This window comes from Chinchilla lanigera, unplaced genomic scaffold (genome assembly GCF_000276665.1).
Source record: "Chinchilla lanigera isolate Chin_1 unplaced genomic scaffold, ChiLan1.0 scaffold00009, whole genome shotgun sequence".
In the NCBI taxonomy this organism is placed as follows: Eukaryota; Metazoa; Chordata; class Mammalia; order Rodentia; family Chinchillidae; genus Chinchilla; species Chinchilla lanigera.
This window is the reverse complement of record NW_004955410.1, coordinates 16012932-16036662: the sequence shown is the minus strand read 5'-3', so window position 1 is coordinate 16036662 and position 23731 is coordinate 16012932. Positions and strand designations below refer to the sequence as shown.

Below are 23731 nucleotides of genomic sequence, written 5' to 3'. Positions count from 1 at the left end.
AGTTAATACGGGGCTGGGGATTTAGCTCAGCGGCACAGTGCCTGCCTGGCATGTGCAAGGTGGTGAGTTTGATTCCTGGTACCGGAAGAAAAACAAAACAAAATAAATAAAAAAAGAGTTAGTACCACTTCCACTGGCACAGATCTTATACTAAAAGCAGTTTTAGTATTTAAATGAAGACTGGTTAAGCCCTTATAGTTGATGTATTAATACAGGAGCAGGGACTTTACAGTGATATGAATTTCAATTTAAAGTTACTGAATCTTCCTGAAACTCAGTTTATTCATTTGTAAAATGAGTCACTGATAATTAACTTAAATAAATTAAGTTGCATACTGCAATGTAAAGCAGTGTCCAAAATCCCGGGTACTTAATAACTGGTAATATAAGAAAAAAACAACATATTTAGATAAGACTAAGGTAGTATGGAATTTATGTTTATCCCAGGGAAATAATGCGTGCCTAAAAGATCAAAACAACATTTTACCCTTTAAAGAAAAAGAGTAGTCAGGGTGGCATGTAGTGAGGTGGGAGGGCCATTTGTGGAGCCCTCGAGTTCAAGACCAGACTGAACAGTAAAAGGTGATTAAGACTGGACCAGACTGGACCAAACTAAACCAAACTAATCCAACCAAAAAACCAATGCCTCTAAACAAAAGCAGTAACAAAAAACCCAAACCCCAAAAAACTGAAGGTAACACTTCAACAGAACCAGTTATATTAACAGTGTCAGGGGGCACACACAGATAGATGGCTAAGGTAGTGAAAGGTGCTCACAATTAGAGTTACCCTTTACTGAGCCCTTCCTTGTCTAAAGCCACACAATTAGAATGTCAGAATTGGCACCTGAACTTGGTATCTCTGGCTCTAAAGCCAAACTTGGACTCACAAGTGCAGAAAAAGGGAAGGCAGGGATGGGGCCAATAAAACAAAACAAAACAATCTCTAGAGTTATAGTTGGAAAGAGTACTTGAAGCACTTTTTTTTTTTTCCTGGAGCCCAGTAGGTTGCATAGGATTCTTTTTCATAAGGCAGAAACAGAAATATAGACATGAAGTCTGAAGCGGGAGGGACGGTTCTTCTTCCTAAAAGTATACAGTACTGGGGCTGGGGATTTAGCTCAGCGCCAAAAGCGCCTGCCTGGCAAGCGCAAGGTCGTGAGTTCGGTTCCCGGTACCGGAGGAAAAAAAAAAAAAAAAAAGTATACAGTACTATGCAAAGGTAGCCTCAGTGTGAACGGCTCCTAACTTTGTACTCAGGACTGAAGGCTGACAGCAGGTGTTATGGCTGTTGATTTGGAATTACTTGGCTGGGCAAGAGACGCAAAGTTCCACTCAGAATGACTTAACTCCAACCGTCAACGAGTCTCAGTCTCCAAGGACTTCCATGTTACTCTTCTTGATCTCTGAACAGAGGGATTACATTATATATTTAATTGGTACCAGAGTTTACTTTCATTTGACAGGCACAGGGAAACTATTACTAACATCAACTGGCTTAAAGTCAAGGGGAAATTCTGCCTAGAAGAATCTCAGCTATCTTCTTCAAACAGTCAGGGAAGACTTCCCAAGGGAAGAAGGGAAGAGCAGATACTGCCATATGCTTGTAGTCTCACAATATTTACATTGGTTAGAAGTTATTTCACTGCTCCATTAATAAGTAGTCGTGAATTTTACAAATGGTGTTTTTCAGATGCCATCTTTAGGAATATATGTGACATGTTTGTTGTTAGGTGCTTTTGAGGGCAGAGAAATAAAGCATGCAATACATTTGTCCAAGATGAACAAACTCGTCTTTGAATACTGTCTTCCTGACCAAAGACTGGGTGACAACAGCATTGAAGAAAAAAAAACATCTGTTAAATCACAAAATAATCATAATTCATCATACAACTTAAATATATAATTATGTATCATATCTTACTGTGGAATAATACACAAATAGAACTCAAATGCAACACACTTTTTTTTGGTACCGGAAATCTAACTCAGGACCTCGTGCTTACCAGGCAGGCACTGTACCACTGAGCTATACTCCCGGCCCTACAATATATATTTGACCTAAGTAAATTTGAATTAAAAAATACTGTAAACATTTAACTGTACTTTTAAAGTTTAAAATTAGAAGTATGAGGTGTCAATATATATATTTTCTTGTGGCTAGCAAAGCACTCGTATAAATGGTATTCAGTTGAGAGTGCAGTGATAGTAGATCTTCAATACAAGCTTCTTGCGACATTTTTTCCCACCCACTGGAACATATTTTTCAAAGTTAAAGGATCATTTAGTACTTCTGTCTTCATTTTTTTTCTATGTCTCTAGTTTAGTCAAAGCTACACTTGTAGCTACTCCATATATAAAAGCTGTTATGAAATATTGTAATATGTATGTGGTATGAACTCTTTATTTGATGAGTTATCAAGGCATTTCACATTTTATTAAAAAGTCATAAAAACGATCAGTAAGTCATCACACAATGCTTTTTCCCCTTCAAAAGAACTTAAAATCATGTCTCAGAATTGTCTCAAAAAAAATCTCTGCAGCAATATCTTTCCTGCACCCCCATAACTGGTCTATGTGGTGACAAATATGAAAAGGTTTGAGATATGGTTGTTTACTAAGTAGCACTGAAAGAGTGGAACACATATAGGAGGTAGTGAAAGGTGCTCACAATTAGAGCTACCCTTTACTGAGCCCTTCCTTGCCTAAAGCCACACAATTAGAATGTCAGAATTAAGAATTAAGGAGTTAACATTTATTTCTGGAGCAACTTTATCTACTGAATAAAGCTAGCAGCTCAGTATGAACAATTCTGTTAAATGGGCTCAAAGGGAAAGTTTTTAGTCTTTGTTTTGTTATAAGGAAGTTGTATTGTTACTTTGCTTCAATAAAGAAAATGTTAAATATATTTCTGAGAATTTACAGCTTGCTTCTTGTAAAGCACACGGTAAATCTATCTCTTACTTACTGACTGATCATCTTTATGACTTATACTCAGAAAGAAAACACCTCTGAGTAGTTCAGCGATTTATCCAAGCCCACTGACCTCTCACTGCTGCCCTCCTCACTAGCACTGCCTTCCTGTGTAAGATGAGTCACGTAACACTGACAGGTTCTGATCTGACTCTGATCACAGTCAGTACTTGTTTGGGAGAGGAATTTTTAGTTTCATTAAATAGGGAGAGGTAATTATTTAAAGGAGATTGAACAGAATTAAAACATTTTACAGCAACAGAGTTTACTCATATACATTCTTGGTCAATTTGCATTCGTCTCTCTTTTACTACTTGACAGTGGAAATTTTATATAATTAGGATGACAGCTCACAAGAAAGATGTAGGTCAAATTTAAAATGCATGTTAACTACACACTTTGGAAGCACTCGCATCAGATATGTACCTTTTTCTTTAAAAAGCATCCATTTTATTGTGTAACTATTTCAAGAGTGATTGATCACCACGTTTAATTATTGATTTCTAAGCCCTAAGGCCCATTAAGTAATTTGATTTTCCTGCCCACATATGTAAGTTAGATTAATATTAATGATAAAAATAGATTGATCAGCAAAAATATACCTACTTTATGTATCACAAACACAAAGAAAAAAAAGACAATTCTGGTTCAGATATTCCTTAGGATTTTAAGGGCAGATGAGAAAGAAAAATCTTAATTCTTTTCAATTAGCACTGGGAGATGATTATGTTTTTCTTAAATTCATGAGGGATAATTTATATGTATATGCAGAGTAAGTAAAACAATAGTTTTAAAACAAAGAAAGTTAGGTAATATAAGACTTACCCATTTAATTGTCCTGTCAATGGCTATTTGGATAAGAACTGGAAGATATTTAGCCTAAGACGTGTCTAAGGCAAAATACTAGATTCAACTATTTATTGTAATGAGGTATCATACATGAGAAAGCTCCTAGAATACTTCAAGAACATACACACGTGCACTCATGCACACACTTTAAAATGAAACGAGTAAGAAACACAGAGTGCCTCGTCTCAAAGTATGTAAGGAATTAATTTCTCAGTTGGTGATGTATCTCATTCACATAACTCTCCTCCCTTGCTCTGTTCTCCCTGTGTAACACAATCTACTCAAAAACAGCAATGCTAAGTGGATATATGAAGCCATACATGTGCAGAAGGCACACCACAGATACTCAGTATTGGGGCCAGCCTGTTGGGAAGAACACTAAGGATAGAGATCAGGGTTAGAGGACAGCTACTATTACCCCTGTGGGTATGCTGCCTATTCCAATTTAAATAGGAACTGCTTCCTAGAAATACAGACTATTCAGAATGCTGAATGAAATTTTATCAAACGTTAAATTCTATAAATCATAATTAGATTTTCAGACTGACATAAATGCCCACTGAAAACTCATGTTACCACTGTAGAAAACTCAAGTTCAATCTTTAGTAATGAAAATACAAACAAAATTTTTACTCTTGTGCATCATCTATACACCCTGTCACAGAAACTAGCAGATGCTTTATTTACTGTTTTATATGCTATTCAACATTATGAAGGCTACTGTTACCCTCATTTTATAGGAAAGGGACTAATGCTTAGATTAAATAGCTTACTAGAAGGCCTAAGAGTGGAAAGTTCTGAAGCCTGACTTCAACTGCAGACCTGCCTGGTTTCGTAGTTCACCCTTCATAATATAGGCTGATGCTCTGAAATACCCAACATAAGAAAGATGATGAAAAAAACAAAAGAAAAAAAAAAAAGAAAGATGCTTGCTTGGGATGATATGTGATCTATGTGATGTAACACATATAGAGTTGAGATGCAGGGATATAACAAGTCTGGGCTCCTCTAATATTTGTGTGTGTGTGAAATAAAGACAGAATAACTCAGAGTACAATTTTACCAGATATACTAACTTGTATGCTTTCAGTGACTACCTTGATGTTGTTTCTATGGAAAAGTGATGAGACAAACATAACTACTCTACTCCAGCTGCTATGAGTAGGTATTTAGTAGGTTCCACTCTCTATGTATCATAACTACTCTACTCAAGCTGCTATAAAGTAGGTATGAGAAGGTATTTCTATTGGGCAATTACTTCCAGAAATTATCAACTGGGAAAAAGAGAAAAACTGCCTATATTACTTGTCTGGTGGCATGGCTCACCCTAAGCTCAGGTTCCATATAGACAGAACGTTTCATACATGCTCGATGCTGGTAGTTCCTCAAGCATTCATTGCTCTTTGCTTTTTTACCTTCCTCATCCTGCTCCTCTCAGTGCAACAGTCAACAACTTCCTACAATAGCTGTCTACTCCTGTACCTCTTTATTTTGTTGCACGAGCGCCTCCCCCACCCCACCCCGGTTTATCCTTATCACAGAACTGAACTGAGACTTCTTTGGACAAGATCCCCTTGGAGGGGAAGGTCCATGGATCTGAAAACACTACCAAATCTTTACCGGGCACTCTGGAAGGGCCCACTCAGTTTAAGAGCGCCACAGCCTCAACCATGACAAGAATATAAATCTGAGAGACAGTAACAGTGTCAACAATCTCATGGACTGTGCCAAAGGGAGTATTACCTGCTCTTTGGAAAGCTGATGAGTTTATAGAATTTGTAGGAAATCCAGTAGTATTTGATATTCTCAAATACAGTTTACATACTCAAAAAAAGGGTGAAATTAAAATTAAAAAATCTAAGAAGAAACCACAAAAATATGAATTTTCATATTTGTATAGGAATTGCTTTATATACTGGTTATGTCATTTTTCTAATGAATAAAGAATTTAGTTCTTTGTAAGCAAAATTAAAATTTACCTCTGGAAGTCAGCAACCAACTTAACGTCAGCAATGACAATCTTATGCTCAATAATCATGTGCTTCAGAAGTTTGTCTTGTTCAGCCACAGGAAAATGTTCTTCACAGAAAATACAAGGCACAGATGGAGAACCCACTAAAGTGGTGGTGCCACCTGGACTTTCTGGCAGGCAAAGCGGCTCCAGGATACAATCCTTACTGTCTGGGAGAAGAAAAAAAAAAGCTGGAACCAACTCTTTAGGTCTTTAGATGGATAATTTCTTACCTCTTGTATCAGAAGGATCCTGAAGATATTTACATATCTGCAAAAAGAAAAATACATAGTCCCAAGAATATTATAATTTTAAATGCTTTTGCAACCGACGGGGAGGGAGTACCACAAAGTAGCTCAAATACCCTTTTTGCTTGTTTGAATGGGGGAAACCCATTTGTCAGGAAAGCTGTTCAAACCTTTTTTGCGGATACTGACCATTGACAGCAATTCTTCAGGAACTTAGAAGAGAAAAGCTTGCAACATGCTGGGTTGAGGGCCTAAGCCCCAGATGTGAAAGGCATCCTAAAAAGGCTATAGGCCAGTCTGTCTTTTAGGCTGCTTTCTGTTATACCTGCAAGTGCTTTCTTATTTTTGATTTGTCATATACAGAGAAGATTGTTCTTACATTGGTTTGACATAGCATCTGCTGGGTGGCCGAGGTTGCAATTTTCTATGTTGATTTGCTTATGACTTGCTTATTACACAATTATGTATCATAACTCAGTCTTTTGTGACCAAAGAGCTGAATGCTCAACTATGAGACAATAATGGTAAACATTTTTTCTTCAATGTACTTTTTCTCTTCTTAGTGTGATATGTAGTATCTCTAAGAGTTGAAGTGTGTAAGGTCTATGCCACCAATTTCAGGAGGTAAAATGACACAGTGGTACAGGACTTTTCTTGTGTCTGCTGGCTGTTTCGCAGCTTGGACCTGTTACTTACTGATGCTCCTGACCAGACAGTAACCAGGAAACTTAAGGAAACCAAGGTACAGACTGGCATTTGCAGAAGGGTAGGGATTTCTTCAAACTGGAAGCTGGCTATTCCACAGACCACAGTCTTCTGAATTAGGTATTAGTTCCTCCTGTAACATTTTATTTATTTTACCTTATTATTTAAGGCATTCTTAATTGAATAATTAACAGAATCTGCCTCTGATACACTCCTGCTGATGGCTTAAGCAATGAGTAAGTAACATAAGGAGAAAGTACACATTTTCCCCACTTAAAAACAACTAAACCTCCTGGGAGCTAATCTTTTCTGTTCATTGTTGGATGACATGCTCTTTACCACCAATGATAAAGTGCTCATAATTTGTCTGAAGATATAAAGAGGTAGAGACAGTACATATAGAGAGTACATTTGAGCAGAAAGAAGGATCACGTAACAGCCAAAGAAGGAAGGTTTTCCCATAGGAGAGGACCTCTAATATACCACGCATATATACTCTACTCATATGAAAGAATGCTCAATCAAACCATTTATGTTTGTTCATAGTGAAAACAGGATACACCGACAGTAGTGAGAATACTTAAAATACACAATGCATGAGGGGCTGGTGATATAGTTCAGTGGCATAAGTGCCTGCTTGGCAAGTGCAAGGTTGTGAGTTCAATCCCCGGGACAGCAAAAAAAAAAAAAACAAAAAACAAAAAACAAAACAAAAAAAACCACAAGCACTTCAGAAGCATTATCAAAGAAATAGGTGCTAGCAATTTATATTTATTAAATTAGGCAATGGAATAATGGAATTCTATCATTCAGTTGTAGGTTATATTTTTCAGTTGAAGCTTAAATTTCATAGGAACCTAAATGTACATACAAAAATAAGAAAGAAAAGTGAGGTAAGTTATATACTTACAAAATTATGGCATGAAGATATTTATACTCACTAGAATATAACAAGCAAAGGAAGCATACTCTAAATAAAAGTAGCATGAAATGAGTAAATATTACCTGCCAAATAGGAAATACAAGTACTGTATTATGTCCTTTGAATGAGATATTCGCCAATTCATTTTGCTTGAGTGTAGTAAACAAGCATATGATAGTAATAATCATTACCAACAGTAACAACTGACATTTATTGAGTGCTTAGTATTTGTAAATTACCAGCAAAGTGTTTTAGGGCCTCTTCTCAATTAATCTTAACTATTTTATTTGGTAATGTTATCATAATCCCATCTTTCAGATGACAGAATTGAGACTAGAAAAGTTAAATCATTTCCCCAAGTCACTATGTTGGTAAGTGACATAACCATAGTTAAGTTGTGCTAACCTCAAATACTACGTTATTTTGCTGCCAATATCAAAAGTCATTTTCCCGAGTCTATGTTTTTTCACTGCTGTTTTAGATTAATATGTATTTATAAGCTACTTTGAATTTGTAAGCATTCAGCCAGTGTCCTGCATCTCTTTTAGCAATTCTTGTACAAAGCTCAGTAGCCTATATTTCCCCCATAATCAATGTAATATAGTTCACTGCCATCATCATTTTAATTTTTCCCTGAGGTTTTACTACAAATTCTCTACTGTACCTCTGTGGTTCATATTTTTTTTCTTTTGTAGGTCTAATGTCCATTTTTTCTTCTTTTGAATTATTCCTAAGAGAACAGACAAAAATGTTCATATACTACGACTAATTTCTGGTTAGTGCAAAGGTATGGAAGAACAAAATCATGAATACACAAATTGTGGTCTGTAGGGAGCTTGAGTTACTACATATTCTGGAAAAGGAAAGTTTTAATACAATCTTTTTAGAGAACAAGAATTTTTTGCTCCTACTCTAGCCATCTTTCTCAAAATTATAACAGTATTCAGCATATGGAGCACTTTGTTTATCTATATATTTGCTTTCCTCCCACAAGACTGTTAATCCTTGCAAGGTAGGGTTAGCCCTGGCTGTTTTTATTTATTTGGTACCTACATTAAAAGAACTTGTTATGTCTACCACAAATTGGACTGTCATTGTATGGTTATTTTGCACCAGGCATTGTTGAGCACTTTACATATACAGTATGAACCCTCACAATAACTTGAACGAAGGAGATTCTGTTTTGATCCCTATTTTATAAATGAGGGACCTGAGAGGCAAGAAGCTAAGTGACCTATGCTAGACAGCTAGTGAGTGGTAGAGAAAAATCTGAATCCAAGCAGTGTGGCTTAAGCATTAAACTCTTAACCTATGCATAATATTAAGGAGTTTAGATTTTTTCCTATGGGAGGCAGAGCCACTTCTATATTTTAAACTGATGAGAGGAGAATCAATTGTAATTCCAGATGGAGAGAACATCTGAGAGACTACTGCTGATGTCAAAATCAGAGGGTTTGTTTGAGGCAGCAACATTAGCAGTGGTTGGAGGGGTGGGGAAGAGACAGAGGAGAAGATACAGAAATTAAACCGACAGCGCTTACTGACTGGGCACTGAGAGTGAAGAAAGAGGAGAATAGGGAGCATTTCTGGCTAGGAGGACTGCACAAATGGGTGTGCCGTAGAGAAGCAGGTTGGCTTTATGAATGGGAAGGATACTAAGTGTGTTTTATTTTTTAAAATTTTTTTTATTTTTTTGGTTTTTCTCCGGTACCAGGAACCAAACTCACGACCTTGTGCTTGCCAGGCAGGCGCTTTGCCGTTGAGCTAAATCCCCAGCCCCCTAAGTGTGTTTTAAATGTATTTAGTTAAAATATGTTCCTCTTACTGCTGGTAGATAAAGGTAGCACAGACTGGGGTCTCAGGTGAAGCATTTGTACAATTCTCTTTGCCAGGTTCTTCTCCTCCAGGTTCTCCAGTGGCTTGACCCACTCATCTCTCCAGGCCCAACATGAGCAAGAATCTCTGTTGTAACTATAGATCTGTACCACTATGTGACTCTATGAAAAAATAGTCAAGAACTTCTTTATCTTTGTATGTCTCACACACAGTGGCTGGAACAAAATTGGTAATTAATAAATGTTTGTTAAATGAATATATGAAAAAAAAAGAATGAATGCACCAGAGGCATTTTCAACTAGAGTTCTAGGATTAACTAAGTTCCTAGGAAAGTCCTGTTTTAGGCAACACCTGCACCTGTCTTTAGGGGAATTACTTCTTTTTGGAATTGAGGGTACTGCAGATTATATTTACAGCTAGATCTTTAGTGATGTGGGCTTGATGTAACACGCCACTGGTAATTAATAATGACATAAAACTGTACTGAATATCAGATGATAGTATTACGGAGTGTAGCACAGGTATATTAGATTTTATTAGGAATTTTTAAATTCTATTTTTATTCTTTATGTAAGGATACTGTCCTGTGAACAAAGAACAAGTAGCATGTGTAATACAGAGTAAGTTACATGATTCTATCAGAGGATGTTTATATGGAAAAGAATTGAATACTCAACATATATTTTAGTGCACAGCAATGGTTTCCAACTGTTTGAGTTTCATCATCTGATGTGTGTGCATGTACGTGTGCGTGCGTGTGCACATGTGCTGCAGACTGAACTCAGGGTCTTGTGCAATGGAGATCTTTTAAAAAACACTGTTTTCAGGACCTTATGTTAGAAGATGGGGGAAATGCAATTTTCATCCAGTGGCAGTCTAGCGATGAGACTTAATAATGACGCTCCTAGACTGCTGCCTGGGAATTGACTGTTCAGAGGACAGTCACATGCCAACTGTGAATATCGTGATCAAGGAGCTTAATTGGTCATCTTAAATCATGGAAAAGGCCTGAAACTTGCTGACAAGGCCTGTGGCAAAGCTTATTTGACAGTCTGTTTTGTCCTACTGCATGTTCCCAAAATTCTAAGTGTTAGATCAGTAGTTATAACTCATTCACACCTGTCTAATATATTGTTCGTTTCCAGCTGTCACTGGACTATATCTTTATGGTTAAAAGACAATAGACGTAGAAATACATAATGCTTTACTTCAAAGACTGAAGCCTAAAAGGCAAAAGGAAATAAATCACATCTAGCTTCTTTCAGTAGAAAAGGAGAAAAAAAGGCATCTTGGAAATTCTGTTTTGGCCCAAAATTCACTTCACATATGTGTTACAAATTAACAACAACAAATCATCTGCTTTAGTTCTCACTTTGAGCAGCAACTTGCTCAGACGAACTATAGAAAATAACAACCCAAGGAAGCTGAGTTTTTGAGGAAATCCTACATTGATTATTAACAATTTTATTGACTTTAGGTAAGATCATCAAAATGTCAAATTATTTTCCTAGGACAGTGCTTCTCACAGTTCAATGTGCACACGAGGCACCTGGCAATTTTGTAAGAACACAGATTCTGATCCATTAGATGTGGTCATGGCAATGCGACATTCTAATCTTCTGCTGCCGTGGGCACAGCAGACAAGAGGAGCTCAGGTGCAAGGCTCTGAAGTCCCATCTGCACTGAAGCTAAGCCTCCAACAGGATGCTCAGGGTCAATGATGGAGGATTCATATCCAATATACATACGATACTCAGACAACACAATAATAAAACACAAATAATCAGATTAAAAATTAGGCAAAGGGACTTGAGTAACATTTCTTCAAAGAAGATATAGGAATGTCCAACATGCATATAAAGAAGTACTCGGCATCATTAATCAGGCAAATGGGAATCAAAATCACAATGACATATCATCTTATACTTGCTAGAATGACTAATAAAAATTGTTGACAAGGATGTGGAGAGATTGGAACCCTTGTGCTTCGCTGGTATAGATGCTTTGAAAAACAGAACGGAGGGTCCTCAAAATATAAAAATAGAACTAGTTTTTTGCAGTATTTGAGATTAAACCCAAGGCATTTGCACTGAACTACATCTCTAAATACCCCCTGCTTTAAAATTCTGAGACAGTGTCTCATTAGATTGGTAAGCTGCCTAGGCTGAGTTTGAACTGGTAATCCTCCTGCCTCATTCTCCCAGAGAGCTGAGATAACACATGTTCACCACCATATCCAGCCTAAAACTGGAATTATACGATCCAACCACTTTACCTTATTTACCAAAAGAAGTGAACACAGGATCTCAAAGAGGTACATGAACTCTTAAGTCCACAGAAGCATTGCTCACAATAACCATGAAGTGGTGACAACGAAAGAATGGATAAAAAAATATGATATGTAAATACAACAAATACTACTCAGCCTTAAAAAAGAAGAAAATGCATGTCATAATGCTATGATATAGATGAACCTTAAGGGTCTTTCATTTGTGAAGTAAGTCACTGACAGGAAACTAAACACCAAATAAGTCTACTTATATGTGGGATCTAAAGTGTTCAACACACTGAAGCAGAAAGCGGAATGGTGGGTGTCAGAGCTGAGGAGAAAATGAAATGGGGAAGTACTGTGCAGTAAGTAAGTACAGGGCTTCAGTTATGCGACATGAATAGGTGATCAAGATCGGCCGTACAACAATGTACACAAAAGTGTGTAGTACTGGACATTTACACATTCTGGGCGTTGAGAGTAGATTGCATTTAATGTGTTTTAAAATCACAATTTTAGAAAAAAGGGAGAGGAAAGAAGAGTCAAGTGACTGAAGTCAAGGCAAGAGGAATCATGATCCCATTAACTCCTGCTGACCGATCAGAACAAGTTACTTACCATCTCTTAGCCTGTTTTCACAACATAAAATGAATTAATCACAGTTCCTCCTGAAAGGGTTGTCATAAGGGTGAAATTAAGAAATTAATTTAAAGCAAATGAGTGCCAGACACACAAGCTCAATAAAAGGCTAGCTCCTAATACTAGTACTGATAACGAGGATGGCTACATGTTTGAGGATGAAGAGAGATAGGTATCTTCTGCATTGATATGTCTTAGAAACTTCTGTGAATTACTCGGGAGTAAACATTTCAAGGCTCTAATAGATTTAAAGAATTAAATCACATGAGAGTAGAGCCTAGACTTCTAAAGAAGACTAAGTGCGTTTTCCAACTACGGCATCTATTTACTTTTAAGTCCTGATTATACTACTGAAATTCAAAAGCTTTTCATTCTCTTGATCACTTTGTTATTTTTGTAATCGTTAAGAGATGCAGGAGAAAATATAATACATTTGATCTACAGACAAGGAAAATTGAATTTACATCGATAACCTCAGTTTTCTGAGGAAAAGGGGTAGGCTCTACTCATATTACAGACAAGGGCTGAAATAAATGTAGAAAAAATTTAAAACTACTATCATGAGAATGAGAATGTAGTTGATATATAAGATAAAACTCAAATGATTATAAACGTCCTGAAAGCCTGATGTTAGCTGGCTGCCGTACTTATATGCATGTGTGTGTGTGTGTGTGTGTGTGTGTATACATATATATATACATATATATATATGTATATACTTTAACAATATACTTAATAATCTGTGCTGTAAAGGTCTTGGCTTCCTTACAACATATGCTGTATGATCTGGGTTTTCAAATTATGCAGCTCTACAAAAAACACATATACATGAATACACAGAATGAAAAGATTTCTGAATAGAATATTTTAGAACCACCTGAAGGTTCTCCAAAAGAACCTTCTGTGATGAAGAAGATGTTCTATAACTGCTCTGTTCAATATTGGTAGCTATTAACCATAGCTAGCTACTAAGCACTTAAAATGTGGATAGTGAAAACAGGGAACAAAATTTCAATGTTATTTAATTTACATATCCATATGTGGCTAACAATTATATCAGATACGAAAGATCTAATTAGTACAGATGTTCTTATCCGGGGGTCTATAGGCACTTAGGTGATTCACAAACTCTGGGGTTTGTAGAGTTCAGTGTGGAACTGTACTCCACATTAAGTGTACATGGAATTTCTTAGGAAGGTCTTTGGCTTCATAAATTCTTGAACAGTTCAGGGAACCAAAAATTTTTAAAAAATCGTGAGTTTTATTTCTTATATATTTTTTTCTTACCATTTGCTCTATCGTTTTTATTTATGATGTGTAGGTGACTAGGGTCATTACACTGGGATTCTGAGCAACCACAAAAGTTACAAAACAACCACGATTCTGAAGTAGAGTTCAACAGATCTAACCTTACAGCCAGGGCAGGAGATAGGCAGACTATGCAATAATTATATATGAGTCTACAGACGCAACTCTGGTAAAAACTGCTTTTAATCTGGGTATCACAATGCCTGAAGTTATTACCTTTAAAGTTAACCCTTTGCACTACAGTTTCTGGATGTAAAATGTTACCTTATTAAATTGTACAGATACAGCAATTCATCAATAAAAATCACTATAATTAGTTTTCTATGATTTACCTTAACAGGAAGGAGTCCTCACCCAAAGGGGATATATATTCTGGACAGCCTCTAACAGGACCAGATTATTGCATTTGTCTACAACAAAGATTTACCTAAAAAAGGCAATATGCTTTTCCATTTAGAATAAGTAAACACAATGCTTTTATTCCCAAAAGATTTTCCTGTTTATATTTTCATTCTATAAGGAAAAGTCTGTTTGGGTGTGAAGTTCATTTTTAGTGAAGTGGGCTTGTTTGGTTTATATGCAACATTAGCAATAACAAAGATGGATCACAGAAAAGTTGAGCGGCACGTGAAACTACACTATCGTAACATTAAAGCTATTAACATGCCTAACCTTTCTAGAAATGCCAACACATTTGTTTCTTATAATTCCCCCCCACACTTTCCATCCATCGAATTTGGCAGGATGCGGTGTGAAGTTAGATATCTGTAGATGATCTTGTCTAGAATACTCTCCATAAGCTCAGGTGATATTTAAAAAAATACACTTAGGAACAAATCATTTTAGTAGACTAGAGCTGAACCTCTTTGTAGAAATAGTTTGACTTTCCATCCATGTTACTGGTTTCATTTCTTGACTATAGATTACCTACGTTTCTGGTTTATACACGATATTTTCTTACTATTGTCTACTTTATATGGAGGATTGCCAGAAATTCAAAGTCAGCCTTAGAATAGCAAGACCTTATCTCAAGAAACAAATAAAACAATACTTCAGAGCAATTAAAATAAGACTATGATGAATTATTAGATGAGGCTAGAACTTGGGATGCTGGGGCTCCAAGTGGAATTCAGGGCTGGATATGCACTTCCTTTTGAGAAGTAATGGATACGAATGGGAACTAAGTCCTCAACTTTACCTCCCTGTTACCAGTAGAATGCAGAATGACTTTCCAACAGTAAAGCTGGAAATAAATAAAAAGGCATTAATCTTAACCCTGGTTAATGGTAAATTTAATCAATCAGAGTAACTTCATTGCCACTAATGCTGATGATCCCAACAGGAGGACCACTGTAACAAAAGACACTGACAAACCAAAGGCTTTCATGCATGAAAAAGGAAACAAAGTGACTGCTCTCATTCATTCAGTTCTGGGGGGGGGGGGAAGAGATGCAGAGGAAGGGGAGGCAAACTGATTCAGGAAGATAGGACTGGTTAGGCCAGCCTCAGACTCTCTATTCTCCTCTGCCCCTTCTCTTTTTTCTTTTTCTGCAGTACTGGCAATTGAAGCAAAGATCTTTGCACTGAGCTACATCCTCAGACCTTTCAAAATTTTTTATTTTGAGACAGTCTCATTAAGTTACTAGGTTGCCCAGGTTAGGCCTGAACCTGTGATTTGCCTGTCTCTATCTTGCAGAGTGCTAGGATTACAGGTATGTGCCACCAGGCCTGGCTGACGCTTTCTATGTAAGTGGAGCCCAGTGTCGTACAGTATATCCTCAGAGGTTAAGTTTAACCTAACTTAGTATGATTTGATTTGACAGGGAATTACTTTAGAATTGGTAGTCTAGTCAATGTTTTAATGAAATGGGTTGGCAGCTAGAAAAATTGTAAATTACCTATCTGATGCCCCCAATTAGTGTTTTTGATCCTAAGTTTCTTAGTTGTGGGACTAATATTTCCTACTGACAAAATCAGGTAGGTATGTCGTATTTTAATTTTAGTGCTCATATTTCAATTCAAATGAATTTTTCACTAAAATTAAAAAATTCTCTTTATGGAAAAGATAAAGAATGATTTGCGGGGAGCACCAAAAAACCCCATGGTACTAAATAACTGACTTTCAAAAGTACCATATACTGTATAGCAGGGCTTGGTGGTGCGGGCCTGTAATTCCAGCACTCTGAGAGGTTGAGCAGGAGCCACAGTGGGACCTAGTGTTCTGGTTTATACCTAGATGTCACTCCAAAGCCTCATGTGATCACAGGTGGGGCTTTTGGAAGGTGACTGGTAATGGAGGCGTACAGCTGACTCACTGTTAAGAGGTGAGATCAGACTGGAAGAGGTGGGTTACTGTGGCCCCAACCCGGAAGGTTTGATTTCCTTCTGGCTCCTCCCTTGGTGCTCTCTGCTTCCTGGGTGCCATGAAGTAAGCAGCAGCTTCTCCACATGCCATGCCTCCTCTGCCTTGGAGCCAGGCAAAGAGGGCCTGAAACCTGTACAAACTGTGAGCCAAAGTAGCCCCTCCTCCTCCAGTTGTGCGTGTTGGATATGGTGTCTTGATAACCAGAGAAGTGACTAAGATAACCTATCTCAAAATAAAAAAGTGAGGTGGTGGTATAGCTCAATGAAAAAGACTTGGCCCTCCCAAACAGGAACAGATAGCCACTGATTTCACTTCTTGTTTTAAAACATTTGAGTTTCTCAAATTCATACATATGTGCACGTGTGTATGTGTGTGTGTATATATATATATATATATATATATATATATACATATATGAAATATTATCAATTAGTTCCTTGAAATAACTAGATTTTGTCTTCCTACTGAGTGGAAAGTGCTGCATTTGTTAACAACTTCACAAGCATATTTTTCACTTTGGTTTATATCCCAAACATATTCATAATTTAGAATATAGCCAAGTAGTGCTTTCAAGTCATGATCTATGCTGAACGGACTTTTCACTTAAAAGAAAAGTCACAGAATATATTCTCTGCTCTTCTGATAAATAATTTTAGCCATCTGAATAGCAAATACCATACCAAATTCTAAAATATAAAAAAGTTTGAGCCAATTCCTTTTTGATCAGTTGGAGAAATTAAAGTTACCAACTAGTCGAACTTCTTTAGAAGACAGCTTATCATTAATACCTTGGAGTGTGGCTGTTAGTATTTACTGTAATAGCCAACACTGGCTGAGTTGGTTGAGACTCCACCTTAAGGAGGTAAATTGTGGAAAGAGTATTCTTGCTAAGAGTTTTCTTACAAGCAGCTTTGTAATAGCTATGCTCCCTGCTGTATGTCCAATCATTCTATCTGCTTGGACCACACTTATTTTTATGCATTTTATTATAACACTAAAAAGGAAGGCAGCATAAACACAAAACTAGTGGGATATTTATTTGACCTTGTTTTGATGAAACAAATGTATCAATGTCTTCTTCCATGGAAGTGGCTGCTCAAGTTAATAATCAAATAAGAAGTCTTACATGTTTGCTTAAAAACAAGCATGTCAGGCCAGGGATATAGCTCAGTGGCACATGTGCCTGCCTGGCAAGCACAAGGTCCTGAGTTCAATTCCCGATACCAAGAAAACCTCAAAAAACCCCACAGAAAAATACAAGAATGTTTTCACCAACATATACATACACACAGGCATGTCAAGTACACTTATCAATAACTGCTGCGGTTTACTCACCGAGTTACACAAGCACATGTAACATCTGCCACAAGCAGCCTGTGTTTGATTACGTCTGATGGGCACAGGATGTGAGGCTGGCACTCCCTGTGACCTCTCCTACACAGTACTCTGTTGTTGCCTAGCGCCCCAGCACATACCACTGAGTCATGAAAAATTTCGCTAAAAATCAAGTAATAGTAAACATTTACTATTTTATGGGGCCATGTCTATGGCCACATACAGCTTGAGGATGAAAAATAATAACTTGTCTTAAGTCTTGGTATGAAGAGAAGCTTTACTAAAATCAGGTAAAACTTAGCTTATCTCTACTGTATAACCACACATTTATGAATCTGTTTCCCTAGCCCTAGGAGAAATTCTCCCTGCCCATTTTCAGGCCACGCTGTGGTGGATACAAAGGAGGAAATGCAGCAAAGCAGAGCTGGATTCCTGAAGGAATTAACTAATGTGGATTGTGAATTCCTATCTTTTTCATGTCCACCCACACATCTAACACAACCTAGAATGTCACAAGCACCAAAAGAAACTAAGAACAAAGTACAATTTTAAGACAGTTTAGATACAGAACAGTAAAATATCAACCCACAGAATGGCTTTCTTCAATTCTAGTCATAGACTAGCCTGCTAGAGCAGGAGATCTGGCCTCTTTCAAGGGATTTAACAAAGCTTTTTTTCTAAGTTTTTTGTTCTTGCTACCATTGGGCTGCTTTTATAAAGACATAGTTCTGAGCAGTCTTTTAAAGCTTTTGCCAAACACCTGAGAGTCAGTCATGTTCAGAACAGTTTTACAACTATAATTTTTCAATTTATTTATCTACTGACAATGACTCTGTGTCTTCAGCAAAGTCACAAATCCTAGCAAACTCTACAAATTTAGTATCAGAAATCCTATCTCCATGATAACATAACCTTCAGAAAATATCTGACCATATCAGAAAAATGACTTCTAAGATGGAAAGATAAGGGAGTAAAATAATGCTGGGGCGATAAAACAACACACAACAGACTCTCATCCCACAACTTCAGACATGGTCTTATATTTCCTATGCTTAGCTGGGTGTGGTGGGTTATGCCGGTAATCCCAGCACTCTGGGAGGCTGAGGAGAGAGGACCACAAATTTGAGCCCAACCTGGGCAATTCAGCAACTTAATGAAAACTTGTCTCAAAATACAAAATTTAAAAAAGGGGGGTTGGAGAGAAAGCTCAGTGTTAAGGCCCTGGGTTCCCGTACAGAGAAACAGACAACTATGTTTTATATCACAATTATAAAAACGAATCAAAAAGTGACACACATCTCATCTGTAAAAGAACGGGTGGGCTAGTCAACCTAAAAGGCACATGTTGCAGATTACTCATGTAACAATAAGCACTGAATTTTGTCAGCATTTATTCTGACTAGCACTTCATTGGCATGTCTAAACACAACTTTATTAAAAATGACACTCTGATGAATGCCTTTAGTTATTATTTTCAGGCAGTGGTCCTCAACCCTAAAGGTGAACATGAATCAACTCAGGAGCTTTCAAAATATGCTGTCATTTTTTTACATAGATATTCTAATGTAATTTCTCTGTGGTGGTGGGGACATGTTTTATGTGAAGCCACAAACCACTGTTGTAATAAAAACCCGCTATGATTAATTCTATGACTTTATCAGTAGAAGTCTAGAAAAATTAATATGCTGTGTGAGATGAGTCTGCTTTTGAGAAAAACATCATCTTTTCTATAGGTTTTAGAAGTGATAGATAAAATTATATTTTCTACCTGGTAAACTGTCTAAAAAATAGAAGACTATAAAATGTTATGAAATTACAGTCTTTATTGATGCAAGATTTTTTTTAATGTGTGTTGGTGCAGGACATTTGATAAATTGAAAAATAATGTCAGTACAGAAGTTGTATTAGTTCATATATTTTTCTAGCACAACCATGGTTTGAAGCAATTAAGGGAAAATTTTCTCATTATTCAAAAAAAGCCTGCGAAATACACAAAACTCTGAATTCTAGGAAAATTCTAGGTAAGATGTTTCTTAAATAATAACTTCAAGAACTGCTACTGTTTCTCCTGTTAAGCTATATAAAAAAGCTAAGAGTCCAGGAAAACAGATGTAGAAGCCACATTTTTCCCAATGTTTCTAAAACTTCCATCTCATGGAGTTATCAATATACCCTTGGTCAGAATCAATTTTTTCTCAGTACTGGAGGACTGAGTCAGTGCCTTCACAGTAAACTAAGTCCTCAGTCCTTTTTTTAAAAGACAGTGTCAAGCTAAATTGCCCTGGCTGAGTTTGAATTTGCGGTCCTCCTGCCTTCTCCTCCCAGAGTGCTGGGATTATGGGGATGTAACACTTCACCTGGTGTAAGAATTTAATTTTCATTTAATACCTTTTCATTAAAAGTAAATACCCTGCAAAGACCCATGTTTCAAAGAAGGAAGCAAAAATTAAACAAAAAGTCAACAATGCAAATAATTCACTGGACTATGACTTTGTATTTAAATGCAATACAGATTTAACCATGGTGTACTTTTTTTTTTTTTTTTTTAAACCAAGCTTTGCTCTGGTTACAAAAATCATCTGGTGGAGCTTAACAATGGGAAGAGTAGCAGTTCCTAACACTATTTCCCTCACAGGATCTGTTATTTTTATTGTGTGATTTTGTAGAATGTAAAGTTTCCCAAGAATGTGTATATGGTATTAGAGCTGAAGCAGATGTGTGTAACAAAATATTTTTAGAAATGTACTGGGACAGGCAAGGGTATCTCCTGGCCACTTCTGAAAACATAGCTCAGCTTCAAAGTCTAAATTTTGATAAGCCTGTGACTTTATTAAGAGAAGGTAAGATTAGAGAATGAGGATACCCCACACACATATTACAGAAGGGCTTCTGGAACAGTGCATCATAGTTTAGAATCAAATTCATGTTAGAGAAGAAAACGTGACCCAAAAGCTTTGTACACTGAGACATCCTGCTTGGCACGAAGTGCAAGCCTTTCTGCATATGACAGTGTCCACTATGCCAAATGAAAGGCTACCCTAACTGCTGCTGCCGCAATCTACAACCCAGTCAACGGGAGGCTTTGTCCCTCCCTGATGCAGGTACAGTTCTCTTCTTCAAAACGGTGAAAAGATAGTATTTGGTTTACCTAAACATGCTCTGTACCTAATTTATCCTCCCACTCAAAAAAAAAAAAAAAAAAAAAAAAAAACAGGGGCTGGGATTTTAGCTCAGCGGCAAAGCGCCTGCCTGGCAAGCGCAAGGTCGTGGGTTCGGTTCCCGGTACCAGAGAAAAACCAAAAATAACAAATCAACAAAAAACTAGATATATATTTGCCTTGCAGTGAGATAAAAATAGTAAATGGAGAAAGATAACAGTATCATTCAAGATTTCCAGTTTGTAAGGTTTGAGGTGTTGGTTCATTGATATCCCATTGTGTGAAAAACAACTGATACCAAAGTCATGCGAAGTCTTAAAAGTGAAGAAATTCTTCTGGAAATCTGCATTGAAACAAAAACCTCAAATGACTGCTTCTTTGATGCTGCTAAGCAGCAATCAACAAAATCCAATCACATGTTTATACAAATCATATAGAACAGATTTACATTTAATTAAAAAAATTGAGAGTGAGTAAAAATCAGCAAGCCAGGGAAAGGGCATAAGTATTTGATCATAGTTTTGGTATGTTTAACTTTGATTTAAAGGTAGTTACCATGTTTCTAAAAAAACCTTTCTACTTTGGACTTTAACTCTGGACACACCAAAAAAATTCAGCCTCATTGCTGTATGAACAATTCCTTTTAACCCTTGAGTTACAGAATCATTTCAAATTTTTAGGATTTACCTAATGATGCCATGTGCAGTAAGATCCTGTACAAAACCAAGGAAAGACAAGAAAGCAATATGCTAGAGCCAGATAGAGTAGCTTGAGTCAGTGCCTTCGCACTAAACTAAGTCCTCAGTCCTAAGTCTTCAGTTACTTATGAAGCTGAGGCAGGAAGACTGCTTGAGCCCAGGAGTTGGAGGCCAGTCTAGGCAAGTAAGATTCAGGCTCAAAAAAAAAAAAAAAGGCAACACATTATAAATTCTTAAGAAGTGTGGATAGATACAACCCTGATTAGGCATTCATTCTAGGCTTCTGAGGAAGACTGTTTACCTGATGTTAAGTCTTATTCAAATTGTTTGAAAAAGAATTAAGTAAATGAATTTCAAAATTAGAAACAAATTCCAAAATACTAAGTCACTAAGCTATGTGAGTGCATGCAGAGGCATATATATACATATATACACACATACATATATATACACATATATTTATTTATACTTACATATATCCCCAAATCTAAAATGAGCCTTCTTCCTTGAAGGTCAACTTTCCTCCCTTCCTATTTTAATGCTTTTACACATGGTCACTTTCTCAGGTCACTGGGTGAAAGGGCTGTGCTTTGAGGAGTAGTATCTGGATTTACAGAAAATTAAATTTGCCTTCACAGCCAATGATCATGAGGTACCTCTTGAATTTCTAGAAAAAGCACACAAATGCTTTAGATGCCTCTGCATGAATCTTACACTGGGCCACAGTTAATCAAAACTGCTGAGCTTCGCTGTCCCAACAGAAGGAAAGGTGGAGCTCCTGTTGCTTGAGAATTTCAATCATCTCTGGGAGCACCTGGGAAATCTGGGGGGAAATTCCCTGCTGGGGCTGCTACTTTGAGAGTACAGTAGATTCTAATTTCATTTGTGGAATGAGGAAATGTAACAGAAAAATTTATTCCCCCCTATAGCTCCAGTCCTCTCCTATCTTCTCATTTCCTAGCAATGACAGAGGTTACAAGAAAAAGTGAAAAACTGGAAAGGGAGGGAAGGAGGGAGGGAGAGGGAGGGAGGCAGGGAGAGAGGAGAGAGAGATTTTAACACCAAAAAGGGCAGGAGACTTAGTTTAGTGGTAGAATGCTTGGATAACATGATTTAATCCCTGTTACTACAAAAACAAGAGATCCTTCTTTCTTCCTCCTTTACTCCCCAGCCTTTTCTCAAGCTCAACTTTTTTTGTCTTTTGAAGGAAAGGGTGCTACTGATCAGTTTGTGAGTTCCTGTTTTCCCTTTGCAGATGCACAAAAGGTCACTGGAAGGGAAGCTGAGGGAAGTCAGAGGAGCCTGCACAGAGACAGGCTAGCAGCAGGTGGGCAGCTAGGACCCCATGCCACCCACTCACAGCCAGACACCTGTGGGGACACATTTTCTGGGAACCTCTTCTCTCTGTGCACCGACAGTTGCCTTGCATTACAGTTACCATAAAATAAGTGTCACTGGTATCCACGCTTTAGAAAAACACCTTCACTGTGCTCAAAAAGGGCAGCCAATGGATACAGAGAAGCCAAACTGAATAGCCTCAACGAAGTAAAAATAACATCAGCAGAATATCCTCTTGTTAGACTTTGGTTAGTATGCACCTGTACAAAAATTTCTACGGTTGCTACAATGGGGCACACACCCATGCACTGTTTCACCTTGAACAACCACTGGGAAGGAAGTTAGCTTTGGATTTTAGTAGACTTTTCAAGGTATGTGCAGCAACTCTTCTTTGGGACTTGGTTGGAGTGGTCAAACCCTCACCAAGGCCAAGAATGGGACATGTTACCAGACTACAGCTCAAGCTCTTTCAAATTTACTTCATACTCATCTTCGTTAATACACTAGTGCTGGCCCATCACTACAATTGTGGGTTAAACTTTAAAACTCCTTTTACTGGACGTCTGGCAGGCTCTGGAGGCACTTCATCACTTCTCTGAAATGCTTAGCCTCACACACCCAGCAAAAATGGAATTCCAAATGTTCCAAACACCTTTTCTGTGGAAATGCATCACTGTGATCACCACCTGATTTTCCTTATCTAGGCTTACCTGGTCCAAAGGTATTTCCTTTATTCTAAATGTTCAACTTCTTGCAGGAAATAAACATTTTAGTGGTTCATCATATTGATGCATACAATAATTTTGCAGCTTATAATTTCTAGCAGCCTACGTTTCCCTGATGCTTTTTCACTGAGCTCCATAGCCTCTTTACGTTCTTGCAACGGCTCCTGGACACCGTCATGCTTATTTGTATACAGTGGTATTTCTTTTTTCTCTAAATTAGCTGTTTAACCATATACACTTAAACCTTTGCTTGTTCTCAAAGTCTGTGATTTTTGTCTGAAGCTGCTGATAGTAAAGTTTCTAGGCTTCAAGAATTGTAGAAGACCTCTTAAAGTACCTTCAGAATTATGTCT

At 37.3% G+C, this 23731-nt stretch overlaps 1 protein-coding gene across 5 annotated transcripts in view; it reads right to left on the bottom strand.

The window, feature by feature from the left end:
• Positions 1–23731, bottom strand: part of Znf277 (zinc finger protein 277) — a 111959-nt gene that overhangs the window by 46820 nt on the left and 41408 nt on the right. For 4 of the 5 annotated variants that reach the window (XM_005377316.2, XM_005377317.2, XM_013510634.1 and 1 more), the window contains one exon: positions 5801–6002. In XM_005377316.2, the coding sequence (XP_005377373.1) occupies positions 5801–6002 (202 nt within the window). The remainder of the gene's footprint in view (positions 1–5800; positions 6003–23731) is intronic. The other variant, XM_005377318.2, reaches the window with a different exon arrangement.